The sequence below is a fragment of the Pinus tabuliformis genome, chromosome 2_2 (genome assembly GCF_031772625.1).
Source record: "Pinus tabuliformis cultivar Carrire ecotype Pingquan chromosome 2_2, CPIR1, whole genome shotgun sequence".
Taxonomy (NCBI): domain Eukaryota; kingdom Viridiplantae; phylum Streptophyta; class Pinopsida; order Pinales; family Pinaceae; genus Pinus; species Pinus tabuliformis.
In genome coordinates this window covers 780,455,346-780,472,839 of record NC_142300.1, presented here as the reverse complement: position 1 = coordinate 780,472,839, position 17,494 = coordinate 780,455,346, and the positions used below count along the sequence as shown (strand labels likewise).

The 17,494-nt window shown below is 37.6% G+C and overlaps 1 protein-coding gene across 1 annotated transcript in view; it reads right to left on the bottom strand.

Annotated features, from left to right (window-relative positions):
• Nucleotides 1-497: 497 nt before the first annotated feature.
• LOC149195013 (membrin-11-like) overlaps nt 498-17,494 on the bottom strand; it is a 38,897-nt gene continuing 21,900 nt past the window's right edge. Inside the window, exons 3-4 of the mRNA XM_089405205.1 lie at nt 3,235-3,384; nt 498-874 (exon numbers count right to left, since the gene is read on the bottom strand). Of these exons, the coding sequence (XP_089261331.1) occupies nt 713-874; nt 3,235-3,384 (312 nt within the window). The 3' untranslated portion in view covers nt 498-712. The remainder of the gene's footprint in view (nt 875-3,234; nt 3,385-17,494) is intronic.

Below are 17,494 nucleotides of genomic sequence, written 5' to 3'. Positions count from 1 at the left end.
GAAGTTAGAACCAGTGCATCTGTTACCCATTTGATAAAATCAGAAACACGGAGAACAAGGAGAGCTAAGAAATTTTGATCATAGTTACCAAACTCAGTCCACCAAACCGGAATTGTGGCCGAAATTCTCAAACCTGACCCTGTTTGTATTCCGAATAAAAACAGGGATTGTTTGCCACTGGCATTCCATTAATTGATGATCGTTGACCACTGTCAATTCCATTCAGAGGGCTCTGAACATTGGTCAATGGCTGCTAACAACACCACTCATCCAAAATAAAAGGAAAAAAATAAAAATAAATAAAAGAACTAAAGACGAAAGATGAAAGAAGCATGTCCTAAACTTTGGACCTATTCTTTGCTGCCTGGAGATATTTTCATAGACCTCCTTGGTAGCTGTTTTACAGTTTACTTCATTTTTGCCTGAATCTATTGTAGAAATATAGATTCTTTTACCAAACATTTTCTGAATTTTGTGCCAAGAATAAATATCACGAATTTTGAATGCCAAAAGGTTTTTTTAATTTTCCCATTTTAGTAACTATACTTTCGCAAGGAATATGTTTTCAAAAAAATTGAGATCATTGTTTAACATTTTCACTAGAAACATATCATTCAAAATACTGTTATTTCATCTGTATGCACTTTTTTGTGCCTTGCAAGCCATTACAGTTGATGATTTGCAATCAAGGTAACAAGATTCAGCAGAATCGCTAGTGGGTCCATCTCCAAACAATTACGATGATTACAACTGTAAGGAACATGCCAATGTAAGATATCCATTTATCTAACAGATGTCGTCTTTCGATTATCTTCAGTACAGAATTAGACAAACCAACAGTATTGAGAATGTCTAGAGCTTTCCGCTGTGCTTGCTGCAACCATCAGAAAAAAGAATTGAGTTACTTATAAGGCCACTGAGCAAACTTGAAAATTACATAGGTTGAGGACCAATCTGGTAATTGCAAGTCTTCAGAAACATAAAATCTGAGAGCAAAGCTGAAGGCACGAGAAATGAAGACTAGTATAAACATCACTGAACAATAAAAAATTAATCTGCTGCTTTAGGTGCATAAACGAGAGGTATTTGCATCTTGGATATACATGGCCAACTTCTGTAGTGATTTATCTTATAATTTCAAAACATATTAGTATTTGGGTAACTCCAGAAAACATTCATTCGAACATTACCATACTACGATTTATGTGCTCTTATGACCAAAGAATTACGTTGATCTTTGTGTTCCAACAAATTGAAATTCTAATTTGTGGACTTCTCCAGAAAACAGGTGTAGAAGATGAACTCTAGTAGTCATATTAATAAGGAACGAAATCCTCAACCAGGGGTGTGCCAAATTGCCAATATGTTTTATAGTAAGCCTGAAAACAATTGTTAAGGCATCACAAATTCAAGAACACAAGCAATGAGGACACACAAAACACACATGCACTTTTAAGTGATTTTAGTAATGGAATGAGGGAGGATGTTCACACATCAACCTGGGAACTTACACCCCAAAGCCAGCTGTCATATTGCCAAAGCTTTCGGTGCATGCAGTGTTTCATTAAAAAACCTATATCTCAAAACTATGTCAATTATAAATTACTACACATACTCAGCACTATTTTTATTTTTATTTTTCTGTTCATTTTTCAAACAACCGATAGTGGTCATATTGACATGAAATGAAATCCTCAGCAGACGATATGCCCATATGGTTTACTAAGCTTGGATATAATAAGGCATCACAAAAGAAAGCAATCGCAAAGAAATGTGAGCACACAGGCATCTTCGAGGGATGCTAGTACTGAAGTCAGGGATGTTAGTAAAGATCACATCAACCCAAGGACCTATCCACCAAGGACCAATGTTGCGAACATTGGCATCTGGATAAAATCGGCAATGGTCCGGAAAACCAAAAAATCGTAAAAATCGGGAAAATATCGGTAAAAAATCGGCAAACATCGGCAAAATTAAGATACCATGAAAATATTTTTAAAAATCGGCAAACATCGGCTAGGCCAAAAAATCGTGATTTCAAGATTAAATCAGGATGTTATCGAGATGTTCGCAACACTGCCAAGGACAGCTGCCATGTTGGCAAAGCCTTCCATTCAGATGTAACATTCCCATGTCTTCAAGCGAAGACAATAGAGTCTAGATATTGGCCAAAATCACATGAAATTTTTCATTTAATTCTTGCAGTAAAGATTGCTAAAATTTCCTTCAGAAAATGGACTGCTACACTGACAAGACTCTAAACAGCTTTTCTATATGTCTGATCATGATATTGATGACTTGGGGTGAATTGGTTTGGATTAGGGCCCACTAGTAGGAGTAGCACCAAACATGACAGTCGCAAGCTGTGCTTCTACTAATACAAATAATGCAGTTGCAGATGTCCGTGAGGAGTCCGACAAGTCCAAGCCAAAGAATGGACTTGTATGTCATGCCAAGGATTCCAGCAGTGGCAGGGAGTTTGATAATGGATCATGTTGTCAATGATATGTAGTAGGCTAGTAGCTTGTAGCATGTTGTTTTTTTTACTCTAGAGGTAATTTAGAGCCTCGTTGATTACGTATTTTGTTTTGGACATGAATTGCACAAAGAGCCATTTTCATATATTCAACTTTACATGGTATATACATGAGCAGACTTTGCATATTTATTACTTTGTCTCTAATGGTTTGGAATCTCTACAATATATTTTTTTCCATCAAAATTAATATTTATGTATTTTTTAGTAAACTGAGTCATAAACTTTAAACCAGTCCATTTCCTAACTGAGTCTGAGCAGACGTTCAGCCAGTTCCAAGTCCGAATCCAAGTTTTAAAATATTGACAACAATAAGCTCTGGCCCTTTTTTCACAATGTAGGTACCACCCATTCTCTCCTCCTAGTCACATGTTTTATCCACAATTGGGTCTACACTAGTTCATCTTGACTATTTCTTCTTAGAGATTTGGTTTAGTTTGATTATTTTTTCTTGGACAACCAATAGTAGGTGCAATACAAATTTTCATTCATATACTTTGTCAGGAACATTTTCCTATAGAGAAAACTAAGCACAAATGCAGAATGCCAATTTAGTGTCTGTATCATTCTTGCACAGAACAAAGAATTCCCAAACAACTGTGTAATGCACGTAGTCAGGACTCAGTAGAAAAACAATTCCGTTGCATGTGCATAAATCACTGGAAAACATGAAAAATTTTATAGAGAATTCAATTTACCTTCAAACGATCTCTTTGTTCTGCATACTTTGAAAGAACAGCCACTCCAGTAGCATAAGCCTCATCAAGCATGTATGATGAATTACGTGCCGACTGCCTGGCACGGGTTTCATCATCAAAAATTTGCATTACATGAGCAGAGTCCCCATTCTATAACATGTACAAATCAGAAGATTAGATATTTAGCATTATAATCTAAGAGGTGAAAAAAGACCAGATCATTTCCAATACCAAAGAAACTGCTCTGTCAGTGTTGATCCCTAAAGCAGGTACATGTTCAAAACATCTAGCATCTAGACTTGGATGTCAGTTAAATATAACACATGTGAAAGAAAATGCATGGAAACAAAAAAAAGGTGGTTAGAAACACAATGTCAAGCTTTGACCCAAACAATTAACATATCACCAGAGAGTACTTTTTTAGGAGTCTTCTTCTACCACAAGAAAAGTGAACTAAGGACACCAAATTACTTTGGCAAAGTAGCATTACGTAGATCTATCACAAGTTTGGTGCAAGATCTATCATTAGTTCTTGAGCTCAATAAAAAAAGAACTAGCATAAAAGTAAATATATATCTATATCTATATATGTATATATATAATTACAATCTGCATTTTAGATCAATATAGAATTTAGCAGGATTGTCCCAAGCAGACCAAAAGAGGGGTCAAATTCGTACATAACGAGAGCTAGCATATCCATTTTCATTAGCATATAGTTTCAGTTCCCATATTTTAGGTAGATGGAGTTCAGATTGCACCATGGATTTAAATTCCAATTTTCATAAAACAGATTGATATGAAAGAAGAAAGATATACAAAGAGTATAAATGCTGGATGGAAATCTGGTTAAAAATTCATACGTTTGTAGTCACCTTCAGAAAAATCATGACCTGGCACCAATAAAAAATGATAGAAAGTCTATGATGCCCTTAAAATCACAACAATGGAATACTGACTGAGGATATCGAACAGAAAAAGTGCAGAAAACAAACAGAGTGAGTCATGTTCCACACATTTTGCATGTAGCTTGCTAGTTGTATTGATACATATTCTGCTATCAGTATTTGCCAGTTTATATTATTTCATGATATTCCAAGTTTCACATTCCTCACAGAACTCTAGATAGTAGAAACCTCAAGTGTCTAGAGGGTGAACCAAGTGTGTTAGCTAGGGACCTAAAGTTAGCCTTACCTAGTTGCTTTGAAGGTGATTCTTCTTCAGTCATGGCACACTCAGCAAACCTGTACAGCAGAGATGGCCGCATGGATGAGAGCACAGCAGTGAAGTGGTCTCTAGGAGAAGCACGGCAGCTGCTGTTATAGGCAGTTCGGTATTTGAGAGCACATGCATGCTGTCTTCAGCTGTATTTAGATGCATGCCTTTTTTCAGATTTAGAAGCACTAGTTTAGCAATAGCATCATTTGGGTGCAGTTCTAACTTCTAATTTAGGCAATTACACGCATACCTCAGATTTAGATAGGGGCATATCCCTGGGAGAGAAGGCGCTGCATGTTATGTTTTGTCTTCTTCCAGTGAAGGTGCAGTCAACTAGGAGTTATAGCACATGCAATCATACAAGGTTGGGCACTCTGTCCTAGGTGCTAGAGTTAAGGTTTTGCCTCCTCAAAGGAAGCGCAACATTGGAGGAGAATCGATGTATTGTAAACCATTATCTCTTAATCTCTAAAAGAGAGATAGGGCGACTTCACTAGAGACAGTTTCGATTGAGAGATGGTAGAAGGTTTTGAACAGTCTGTTTTTTTTCTATCTTTCATATTAATAGATAATTATGGATTGAATTGCTGCATATTCTAAACTTGCTATTGTAATTTACAACTCTTTTTTGTGCAGATTAACACATAACAGCCTGCTGCTTTGAACCCAAGGGGTTAGCTCAACCAGCTGTTGCCAATGTTGCTGGAATTTGGCTAGTTCCTTCCCAGTAGGTGCCCAGTTCAAATCCCCCTAATTGAGGGCTAAGGCGCACTAGTCTATGCCAATGGGTTTGGTAGGGATGCCATCCAAAAAATGGGGAAGCATCCCTTGGGTTTCCCTGCGAGGTTTTCCTTGGAAAAATAATCAGTCCATTGTCCCAAGTGCTTCCGCAATATGCAATGTCTGCACTTTTGACCATACAGTCCAGAATTTTAGTATAAACACAGTCTGCTGTTTTGAGAGCAGTTTAAACAGTTTTAGTTAATTTTTTTCATAAGTGCAGATCTATGGACCATGAATTAAATTTCAACATGGTACAAAAAGATGTTTTCTCAAATCTTATTCTCTGTGAGAGGAAGCTATCGAAGGATTTTAGTGAGTGTGATGCCTTAGCTTTAGTGATTGAATCTGATCTAAGCCTGAGTTGGGCACTTGGGCCTGTGAGAGGTTTGTGGGTAAGATGCCTACAATACTCCAATGATTGGAGTCTTGTTTATGCCTGAGATATTCAAATTGCACCTACGATAGGTCTGATTTGTTTTCCTGCTATCGGTTTGGTCGATGTGCATTCCAGGAGTTGCAGATATCACTAGTCCCAATCTCAAAGAATGTGACCATCTAGAGGGTGCTACCAACTTAACACCTTGCAATTGCAGACTGCAGATGCTACTAGAGAAGGTTGATCTGTGGTGGTTTGCGGAGGCTACAGTACCTGCTGATCATGTGCAGTTCACCAAACACAATAAGAAGAGGTTAAAGCGAAGAGAATCATCCTTGATTTTGTGAAGGATCATTTGATCCCTCGCATTGGGGAGAATAAAACAACAAAGATGTATGTGCCTTGATCACTTTGTATCAAAGAGTGTATCTATCTCAAAAGATATTGTTGAAGAATAAGCTTACCAATGCTCACATGAGTGACACAAACATGTTGGCGAGCTACTTGATGAACACCACTAAGTTGAGAGATCAATGTGTTGTTGTTGGAATGAAGGTTGTTAATGAGGATTTGGTGCCCATAGCACTAACTGGGTTCCCTTCACCAATTTGCACAAGGCATTTGTGCTTGTGAAAAGCTACCCACCTTAGAAAAGCTTTGCAGGGATTTCATCCAAGAGGAGACAAGGCTAGAGACAATTTTAGCTAGGGTGGAGGAAATCCAGAATCTAGTCCTCAGGAAAAGGTGAGGAGAGGAGATAAAAATGGAAGGAACCAAAAGCGGGCAAAAGGGCAAGGAGGAAGAATCAGGTTCTTTGAATCCAAGGAGGAAATATTTGAGTCACATGAAGTGTTTCAAGTGCCACTAGATGGGCCACTATGCATTTCAATGTCTTATGAGGAAGAAATCCAAGCAACAATAGAAGCAATTTGTAAGGAGTATAGAAGCTTCAACTGGAGTGGATAAGTTAGCATCCAAAGTTAACACAAACTTTTTCCATGGTATTGTGCCCTTCCATTAACATTGATCTTGGTGTAGGGTGGTATGTGGATAGTGGAGCATCAAGACACATGACCTTCAATGAAAAGTTTTTCTACAAACTTCAAGAACAAAACATAGGCATACAGGTGTAGCCTAGTGATGATGCCACATATCCATTGACAGGGATGGATTCCATCTCAACCCACGTACCTTCAAGTGATGTTCTAGAGTTGCATAATGTTTGTTTATTCCCACTTCTAAGTTTAACAAGAAACCTTATTTTAGTTTTTTGCATGAAAAACCCACAAAGTACAGCTAAGTTTAATGATTAACAAGTGATCGGTAGAAAATTCAACATTGACCTTTCAAGTTTTGGCCTAAGTGCATGAAGGTGGCTTTTACAAAGTGCTAACAAATTCAATGACACATGGAGCTTTAGTGTATGAGTGACAATCGATGCAAATTATGGCACAAAATATTTGATCACCTACACTATAGAGCACTACACTCGTGAAGTGCAGGGTGTAGGGGTTGTCGAACTTCAAGATCAAGAAGACATGAGTGTGAAAGCATTATGCACACAACAAATATGCCAAGACCACTTTCCTAAGTAGTGAGCACGGATCAAGAAAGATTCTTGATCTAATTCACTCAGATGTGTATGGACAAATGTCTTCAACAACTTTTTCACATGTAGTTTATACTATGTCTCTTTTATTGATAATTCCTCTAGGAAGACTTGGATTTTATAATATATTTTATGAAGAATAAGGATGAAGTGTTTAGTAAGTTCAAAGAGTGAAGGACCTTGATTGAGAAAAAGAAATGTTGGAAGATAAAGCTACTAAAGTCCAATAATAGAGAAGAGTACACCTCCAAAGACTTTAATGCTAAGTTGCACGAAACGGGGAAACGGGTACGAGTTTCCGAAACGGGCACGGCTACGAAACGTGACCCCCCCAAATTTTGGAAATGCGATATATATATATATATATATATATATATATATATATATATTAGAATTTAGAACATTTAAGAAATGTTATGTGCAATCATAAAGCATACATGATACATTATAATTTATTATATTTAAAGTTTAAACATTATGACTAAATTTACATCACATTTACTCATGAATGATCACATAATGAAAATAGCAATATCGGAATATCCAAAATCAACCTTTATTATATATCCAAATCTCAAAATCAGCCTTTATTATATATATGAGGCTGCAAGAACTATAAAGACAAAAGACCACTACTATCTTCCTCTTTTCTCCTTTGCTAAAATCGTTTGTCTCCAAAGGAAATGACTTGCTCAATTGTGTGATGAGGGAATGAGTCGAGAGTCTTTTTATAACTTGAGAGAGGCATTTAGAAGCATCCACAAGATATTTTATTCGCCCAATAAAAAATTAGAACTGAAAAAATTTAAAATTTAAAATTTAAAGAAAAAGAAAAGAAAAAAAATAAAAAAATAAAATAAAATAAAATTTTCGCAAAATGAAGGGGAAACTCCGTCGTACAGCCTGGAAACTAGTTTCCGGCCTTACTGGCCACGTTTCCCCAGGCTGGAAACTCGTTTCCAGACTGTACAGTATGTGTTTCCGCATTTCTATTTCGTTTCCTAGCTGAAACAGACCTAGGGGCAACATTTCTTGCAACATAGCTTTAATGCCTTTTGCAAAGAAGCACGAATAAAGAGGGCATTGACAACATCATACAACCTACAAAAGAAAAGGGTTGTAAAGAAGAAAATCCATTCTATCATTGAGAGATGTTGAAATATGTAACTAGGTTCGGTCTTCATAATGACATATGTAATCATGATTTTTTGTATTTGACGTAAAGAGAAAATGAAATTTATCATTGTCATTTTTGAGGCATGGGTTTCATGCTCAAGGTAAATTTATTTATAGTTCAAGCACCCATTGAGTGCTTCTAGGGATTGTCATTGAGTCAACAAGTCAATTGAGTCATTGTGATGTATGGAAGACCCTTTCGGGCATATTGTATCATGTCAAGAAAAATATTGTAAGTCATAAAATGTGTTAAGGACCCTCCAAGGCCTTGTCAAACGAGCAACAACAAGTCAGCCTTCAAGAAAGAACAAGTCAGTTTACAAGGTGACAAGTCGGCCTCATGAAAGGTCTATTCGACCTGCTAGAGAGACTATATATAAGAGAGCTCAACTTCATTTGGAAGGGCATCCAATCAAGTAGCAACAAGCTCGATCAAGGAAGACAAGAAAGAAGCTTCATCACCAAACGAAAAGAAGAAGAGAGAAAGCAGAGTTTTTGGATTGTCTTTGAATTATCCTTCACACGTGCGAGAAAATTAGGGAACCTATTGCAACAACTAGACCGAATTACAAACTTGCTACGAGAAGTCGAGTTAGGGCATCAATAGGTGTATTTTGCGAGCCGAATTCTATAGAAGAAAGAACCAAGTCAAGCCAAGGAGAAGGAAGGAAGAAATGACACACGTGCAAGGGCTAGGGTTTATGCAGCAGTTGAAATTATAGAAGAAACTGTTGGGGTCAAAGTTGTTGGAAAAGTTGTTGGGTCGAAGTTAATGGGTCGAAGTTGCTGGAGAAGTTGCTAGATCGAAATTGCTGGAAGGAAATTTCAACAAGAAGAAAGGTTGACTTGGTCTTGGAGGGGTCTTTGACAAGGGTCTTAGGTCTTAGAATTTGTCATTTGAAGTTCTATAAGAAGAGAAGAGTTCTTGCGGGTTGTCCTCTCAAGAGGAGAGGTGTTGGCCCTGGCTTTTAGCCTACATCTTGTGTCCTCTTATGTTATTGTTCTTCATTGTTTGGTAGTTGTTTGATGATAGAAAAACACAATAATAATCTAATTGAAGAAGAAGCTAATCAAGTAAAAGGACATTACAAGAATTTATCAAGAAAAGAGAAATCACCTAATCTAGTTATCGGAGCTAAGGTGACTACAGCAAGGAAAGGCAGCTTGAAGAAAATCATCCAATTGAAGAAGGATACATAAGGGTTGAGCAAACTAAGGAGCATCAAGGAGGACCATCCATCACATCACAAGGATCACATCATCACAACTCTTGGAAGAAGAAAAAGACCTCAAAAACCCTACCTCCATTGAAAGAAGGACTCTACATTTGAAGCACCTTGGGAAGCCTCCACATTCTACATTATCATACAAGAAAGCAAGAAGAAGAGTTGCCATCATCATCAAAGACATCAAGGTGATCTCAGTCACATTGAAGCAAAGATCACATTTCAAATATTATCGAAGATGATCATCAAGGAAGCAACAACATCAAGAAGGCATCAAGTTGAAGATATCATTATCTAGGAGCATCTTCACTTGACAAGTAAGTATATTTATATTTATGTCTAAATCTACTATCAAAATGACTTCATTTTGCAAGGAAAGCAACAAACTGGTTGGGTCATCAAATTTCCTTGCATGGAAGAAGAGGATAGATTTGATCCTCATAGAGAATGAAGTTATTGAATATGTTAAGGGTTCAATATCCAAACCATCTCAAGAGCAAGCTCAAGCACTATCGAAGTATATGAAAGGGGAAATAAGGGCTCAAAGAATCCTCATAGAATCAATCAAGGATTCACTCATCCCTTATGTAGCAGAGATGGATACATCAAAAGAAATCTATGAAAAGTTAGTAGAATTGTTTTCTGTAAAGCACTATAAGAGAAGTCATAATCATTAAAAACTGAATTATACAAAATGAAAGTGTCAAAGGAGGAAGGGATATCTTCATATGGTATACGTTATGAGGGTGTCACAAATAAGAGATCAACTACAAGAACTAGGAGAAATAATGTCTGATAAAGAAATGACCATCGTTGTGCTCAATGCACTACCTGATGAATGAGGCAACTTTGTATCAAGTATCTATGGAAAGAAGGAAGCCACTCCATTCAATGAACTATGGTCATTGTGTAAGATTGAAGAAACTAGGTTGAAGGCAAAAAGCGATGTTGGATCAAATGAACAAGTTCAAGCATATGTTGCCATGGCTAGGAGAAAAGGAAAGTTTGATTCCCGAAAAAGAAGAAGATCATGTCAAAGACACGATGTTATGAGTGTAATGAATATGGGAACTACAAAAGGAATTGTCCCAAACTCAAAAAGAACAACAAGAAGAGAAAGGAAAGAAATGAAGCCCATGTTACCAAAGAAGTGGAAGAATCAAAAAAGAAGAAATCAAAGGAGGAAGTGAAAGATCTCTACTATGACTGAGATAATCTCCTTCACTTAGTTCTTTTCAGTTATATAGGAAACATCACAAGTGTGATAGGATGCATTGTAGCAAGATAAAGAAGACATCATCATTGAAAGCATATAAGGGCAAACAAGTAGAAGTATATATGGTTGGAGGAAAGTCATCTAGCAAGATAAAAGATAAAGAAAAGTCATCATACATCATCATTATTACAAAGAAGCATTTGCAGAATGAGGATCATCGAGATCCTCCACTAAATCTTTATAAAAAAATTCACCTCTACTTGGAAGAAGCAAGTGTCTCGTTGATTGTCTACATTCCACCTTGTGTGGGATCCATTGTTTAGAAGGATGATGGTATGGTGACAAAGGAGTGCAGCATGTCAAGTTGGTTGAAGTACTTTCATCTTCAAGCAAGGAAAGGAAGTTGCTAGAAAGGAAGTCTAGATGACCAAAAGGAGGAAGAGGTATGTATATATTTGATAAATAAAAGTCATGTCATCATATAGTTGCAGATAGCATGGTTGAATGCTCTATCTCATGAGCATGATTGAAGAAGAAGAATCTCTTCCATTAGGAAGATGCATGAAGGCATGTAGACAATATGCCTTGAACTCTTCTACATATTGATAAGATGAAATCAACATAATATGACCTCATATGGAATATGAGGTGGTTGACAATTATGGTTCCTATGATGAAGGAACTATGTATAGAAATTCTTGGGGAAGCAATATGTGAAGAAAAGGAGAAGAGTTCATGAAAGATGCAACTGTAGTCATGTAAGATAAGATATGTGATTAACACCCAATAACTAGAAGAATTAGCTACAACATCTCCATGGAAGAAGAAGATATGAAGACCCTAATATGGATACTGCAAAGGAAAAGATCTTGGTAATGAATGTCTAAGAGATGGGTTCACACATGTGCAAAATGTTGATGTTGCAAGAAGCACATGTCAGGATGAAAGGTCATCATAAAAAGGTAACTTTGATTTTGATATTCATATTATTTTTTGAAAACATCTGGTTGGATTCAAACAGGGCTGCCGAAAGAGTTGTAGATGTCACCTACAACTAGTACTCTTGAGATTGGATGTAAAGTTCTGGAAAGAAACATAACTTGAAAGAGGTAGTTGTATGAAAAAAAATCCAGATGTGGACTAGAAGATCACTTTCTAATGAAGAAAAGGATGACATGACTATTGGTTCAACCCTATGGTTTGTTGAAGGAAAGTAATGGAGAAGATGGCCAATACCCTACGAAGAAGATCTAGAAGATGAAGGCTCCATGATGAAGAAGTTGAAGTTCATGATATCGAAGGGAGGAGCCCTACTAGCAGTTGATAGTACCATGATCTCCACCAAAGAGCTGATAGTTGATGTTGGAAACAAGTCCCTAGTTAAGAGGGAGCTTGGGCAAGTTCCTAGGTAAGAAGGAACTTGGGTATATTCCTTTTATAGGAATGAGTATATCCTTCCTACTTGAGAGGGAGAGATAGACACATCATTCTTGTATTCATGTTATGAAGAAAGAATGGAGGATTGGGTAAGCATTTGGTTTCCAATACTCTTTGAGGATGTGGTAGGGCATCCAATAGGTAAGAGTAGTTGAAGAGGAAATCCAAGACAGGAAGTCCTAGAAGGACATACCTTGTGAGCATCCGGGTGGGGTATGTCCCTTAAGAGACAATGATGATGGTGTCTATTAGTCATTGTTTCGCCAATATTGTGCTCTGATCTTGTGGAGAGATAGAGTTGTTAGTCAAGGGCTTGCTATGTGACAATGTTGGTTGGTATGATGAGATGCAATGAGATACACTGAAACAATAGCTTATGAGATGGCTTACCAATCCGACTCTTCTTATGAGAATTCTTCAATATGAGGATGTCCAATTACCTTGTATAGATTATGAATACCTCCCTAGTTAAGAGGGAGTGTTGAAATACGTAACCAGGTTTGGTCTTCATAATGACATATGTAATCATGATTTTATGTATTTGATGTAAAGAGAAAAAGAAATTTATCATTATCATTCTTGAGGCATGGGTTTCATGCTTAAGGTAAATTTACTTATAGTTCAAGCACCCATTGAGTGCTTCTAGGGCTTGCCATTGAGTCAACAAGTCAATTAAGTCATTGTCATGTATGGAAGACCCTTTTGGGCATATTGTATCATGTCAAGAAAATTATTTTAAGTCATAAAATGTGTCAAAGACCCTCCAAGACCTTGTCAAACGAGCAGTAACAAGTCAGCGCTCAAGAAAGAACCAGTCGTCTTACAAGGTGACAAATCGACCTCATGAAAGGGTTATTCGACCTGCTAGAGAGACTATATATATGAGAGCTCGACTTCATTTGGAAGGGCATCCAATAAAGTAGTAACAAGTTCAATCAAGGAAGACAAGAAGACAAGAAAGAAGCCTTGTCACCTAACGAAGAGAAGAAGAGAGAGTGAAGTTTTTGGATTGTCTTTGGGTTATTATCCTTCACACGTGTGAGAAAATTTGGGCACCTATTGCAGCAGCTAGATCGAATTGCAGAGTTGCTCAGAGAAGTTAAGTTCGGGCATCAATAGGTATATTTTGCAAATCGAATTCTATAGAAGAAAGAACCAAGTCAAGCGAAGGAGAAGGAAGGAAGAAATCACACACGTGCAAGGGCTAGGGTTTCTGTAGCACTTGAAAGTACCAAATAAAAGGTTGGGGTCAAAGTTGCTAGAGAAGTTGTTGGGGTCGAAGTTGCTGGAGAAGTTGTGGAAAGGAAAGTTCAACAAAAAGAAAGGTTGACTTGGTCTTGGAGGGGTCTTTAACAAGGGTCTTAGGTCTTGGAATTCGTCATTTGAAGTTCTATAAGAGAAGAGTTCTTGCGGGTTTTCCTCTCAAGAAGAGAGGTTTTGGCCCTGGCTTATAGCCTACAGCTTGTGTCCTCTTGTGTTATTGTTCTTCATTGGTTGGGAGTTGATTGATGATAGAAAAGCACAATAATAATTTAATTGAAGAAGCAACTAATCAAGTAAAAGGGCATCACAAGCAGTTATCAAGAAAAGAGAAATCACCTAATCTAGTTGCCCCTAGATTTCTCAATAAGAGACACAAAGCAATGATCCACAACATGGATTTCCCCGTGAAGCTTTAGGCATAGGCATGCAATATAGTTGTTCACATTCTAAACAAATGTTCTCACAGCACATTAAAGGACAAGACTTTAGAGGAAGACTTTACTGGTGAGAAGCCTCAGGTGTCACAACTTCGTGTATTGGGTTGTCATGTTTATACTCATGTCCCTAGCAAAAGAGGATTACTTTTGAACTCGAGCATCTAGAGCATATTCATTGGCTAGAATAAGAACCCCAAGACTTGTCAAATCCATATTCCATCACCATGGAAGATAGAAGTAAGTTGAGGTGTTAAATTTGATGAGGATAGATGATCCTATCAGTTTTGAAAGCCTCTAGCAGAGGTTGAGGATAGACATAAGCTTGTTGTACCAAACAATATCTAGAAATAGAAAGAAACATCAAATCAAATTAACAAGGTTTCGATGAAGGAACAAGTGCTTCAATATCATCAATCAGGAAGCCAAGATGGCTTACTGAGACGTTGCAAGGGGAATAAAAACAAAGGGGAGCACTTAAATCTACATTTTGAGGTTGTAATCCTCCCAAGAGTTTTCTAGCTCATGTTGCACAAATGTCTTTTATCATTGACGCTGAGCTTTTTAGTGGTTAGGAAGCAATTGAAGAGCAAGTATAGCAAGATACTATGATGGAATATGATGTCCAAGAGAAAGTTCCAAAAGTCATAGTGGAGACTGGAATCGATGATTGACTCTAAATGTATGTAGTTGTTGAGGAAATCTTCCTTGAACATGGTAGCTATTACCACAAAATCTAGCAGCCTAGTGCAAAGACTCACTAGGCAATCTAGGTCTTAGGGCAACAATGGGTTCCACCACCATTGTCACCTTAGTGGCTTCTCCCTTGCTTTTTTGTGGTCGGAGATTATCCCCAAAAGGGAGGCTTCCTTGGCAAGACCTCTTCGAGGTGAGATAACATATGGATCTAAGCCAAATGGCTCTCTAAGGAGCTTCCTAATAAAACACCCTCTAAATATATTCAATAAAGAGAGGCATGGGGTGTAAGAGAGTTGGTGGAATAGAGGAAAGTGCTAGCAAAGCCTTGGAGGCCAAGATAAGGTTTATAGATGTTCAAGTAAATTTTTCTATTAGCCACCATCAACTCATGAAATGTTGTTATAAGTTAGGGTTTCAAGAGAATTCAAACTTACCACATTCAAAACAATATAACAGCAATTAAAATAGCCTATTAATCATAAGATCAACAAAGATTCGAGGCTATTAGAGGAGGTAAACAAGGGATAGGGGTCAAGAGTATGTTTTTAATGGCTGAAAATGCACAAAAAATAAAATAATGACCTAGATGTCAACTCTAGAAATGGGAGTAAGAAATGCACAAAATGAAAGATTTTGCTTTTTAAACATTAATAGATGCAATACCTACATTGTTAAGATTAGGTATGTTCTATGCTAGAGCAATTTATTTAAATTTTCACAGTTAGCAATCACATCAGCATTACTATAAACTGCAGATAGAACATAAATATAATATGCAGAAGACAAGCCAAGACAAGAGGACACAAGATATGGCGCAAGCCAGGGACAAACCCCACAATGTGTGGGGAAACCCTTGATCAACTCTTCTTTTATCTTCAAAGTTCAGCAGAGAGAGATGGTACAAATACATTTGAAGTCAACATTTTGACTTGCCAAAATAAGAGATCAGACATTAGAGATATTTCATCATGAAGATGACAGGATAGTTCTGATGACAAGGACTACAGATCTGAACTCAGGTGAAGGCACACTTCTCAGTCCTCATACTTCAACTGATTCACCATGCTGCATCCAACCATGCTGCGTCCATCACTATGCTTATCCATGCCTTAGAACAGCAGTATTTAACACGTTGTTACAGCGATTTCCATGCTGCTCCTTTACATCGATCTTCTCCTTGTGACTATTTTTCCTTTAAGATCGAGATCATAACTATGCTTAGATCATTACTGTACCTTGAAATATGTCAAGACAGTATATGCTATACCGAGACCATAATTGAGATCTTGACTGCATCTGGAGGTATGCCAAGACAGAGTGTTCTCTGTTGGATAACATCACCGAGATCTTCATGAGATCGTTCATTATGCCAAGACAAGGATCATTGAGAGGCTTTACTTCTGAGTTACCCATCCGAGAAATATAGGACCATTGTACTCATCCGAAGTACTGAACCACTACACTTGTCCGAAGTCCTGAACCACTGTAATTTCCTCTGAAGAATATCAGATGAATCCTAGTTCTGAGTGATTGTAATTAACCCGAAGTTTCAGAGATATTCGAGATTCCTGTACTACTGTACTTGTTATGATTATGCCGAGAATGTATACCAAGACTGCTACAGGAATATCTTATGCCAATACAGTATTCTTATCCGAGATCTGTCTCATCAATCCGAGTTTTGTGCCTTCAATTCATAGGTATCCCAAGGTGAGATCTCTGCTCCAAAACTTAAATCAATTTTGCGACATTATTAATGCATCAAGATCTGTCCATGACTATGCCGAGAGTATCTATCCCAAAACGCATGTCAATACTGTATCTATATCCGCAAGTTTCTCTGCTCTATCCATTTGATAACTTCACCTTCAAATCACAGGTATGCCGAGTGTAGATTAGCTTGGGTCCTTCTGCTCCTTATACCCATCCGAGGTTGCAGTTGAACCCTAGATTTATTTCTCCATTTATGCAGATCTCTGCTCCTTTAATCATGAACAGCATAATATGTCCAGCGTATAACATGAACCATGAACAACGTATATATATGTCTCTGTATATATCTTGAACAGCGTATCCAGGTATGCCTGTGGCTTCAATTCATGACAGCGGCCAACATGCCTGCGGTTCTTAACTTCAAACTTGACTGCGGCCAGATTTTGCGGCTAGGGTTTACTGCGGCTAGATCTATATTATATGACTGCGTTCCTTTGCTTCATCACTGCGTATAGACTGCGTTAGATGACAACATATACAGCGTATAAATCATGAACAGCATAATATGTCCAGCGTATAACATGAACCATGAACAGCGTTAAGATTGTACTGCGCGCTTCCATATGACAACGAAACAGATACATTGAATGCCTTGTGGAATGACTGTCTTCATAACCTGTATATATTAGCGTATGACTTGTCTCCTGAACAGCGTATAAGTAATTGACTGCGTTGGATCAGCTAGGGCATCATCTGCAACTAGGGCTCCTTCTTAGGCCAGCGTATTCTTTTGGTTCTCTCCTTCTCCAAAAACCCAGACGTGGAGAGGAGATCACCTCAAGAATGTGTGTGTATAAATGATATCAGATCCTCATCTATTTATACCAAAATGAGGATGATGAATAGACACGTCGGTTGGGCTTCTAGAGCCTACATAAGAGCTGGTCGGCTTGACTATAATTACATAAACAAAATAAATTCATATCTCCATAAATACTTATCGGAATCGGATGATCTTTGGATCAATCCTACACCTCTCGACAAGAGGGATCCAATAAAAATATCAGCTGCCATAAATAAGCCGACCCACATGGAGTTTGGCCCTAGTTG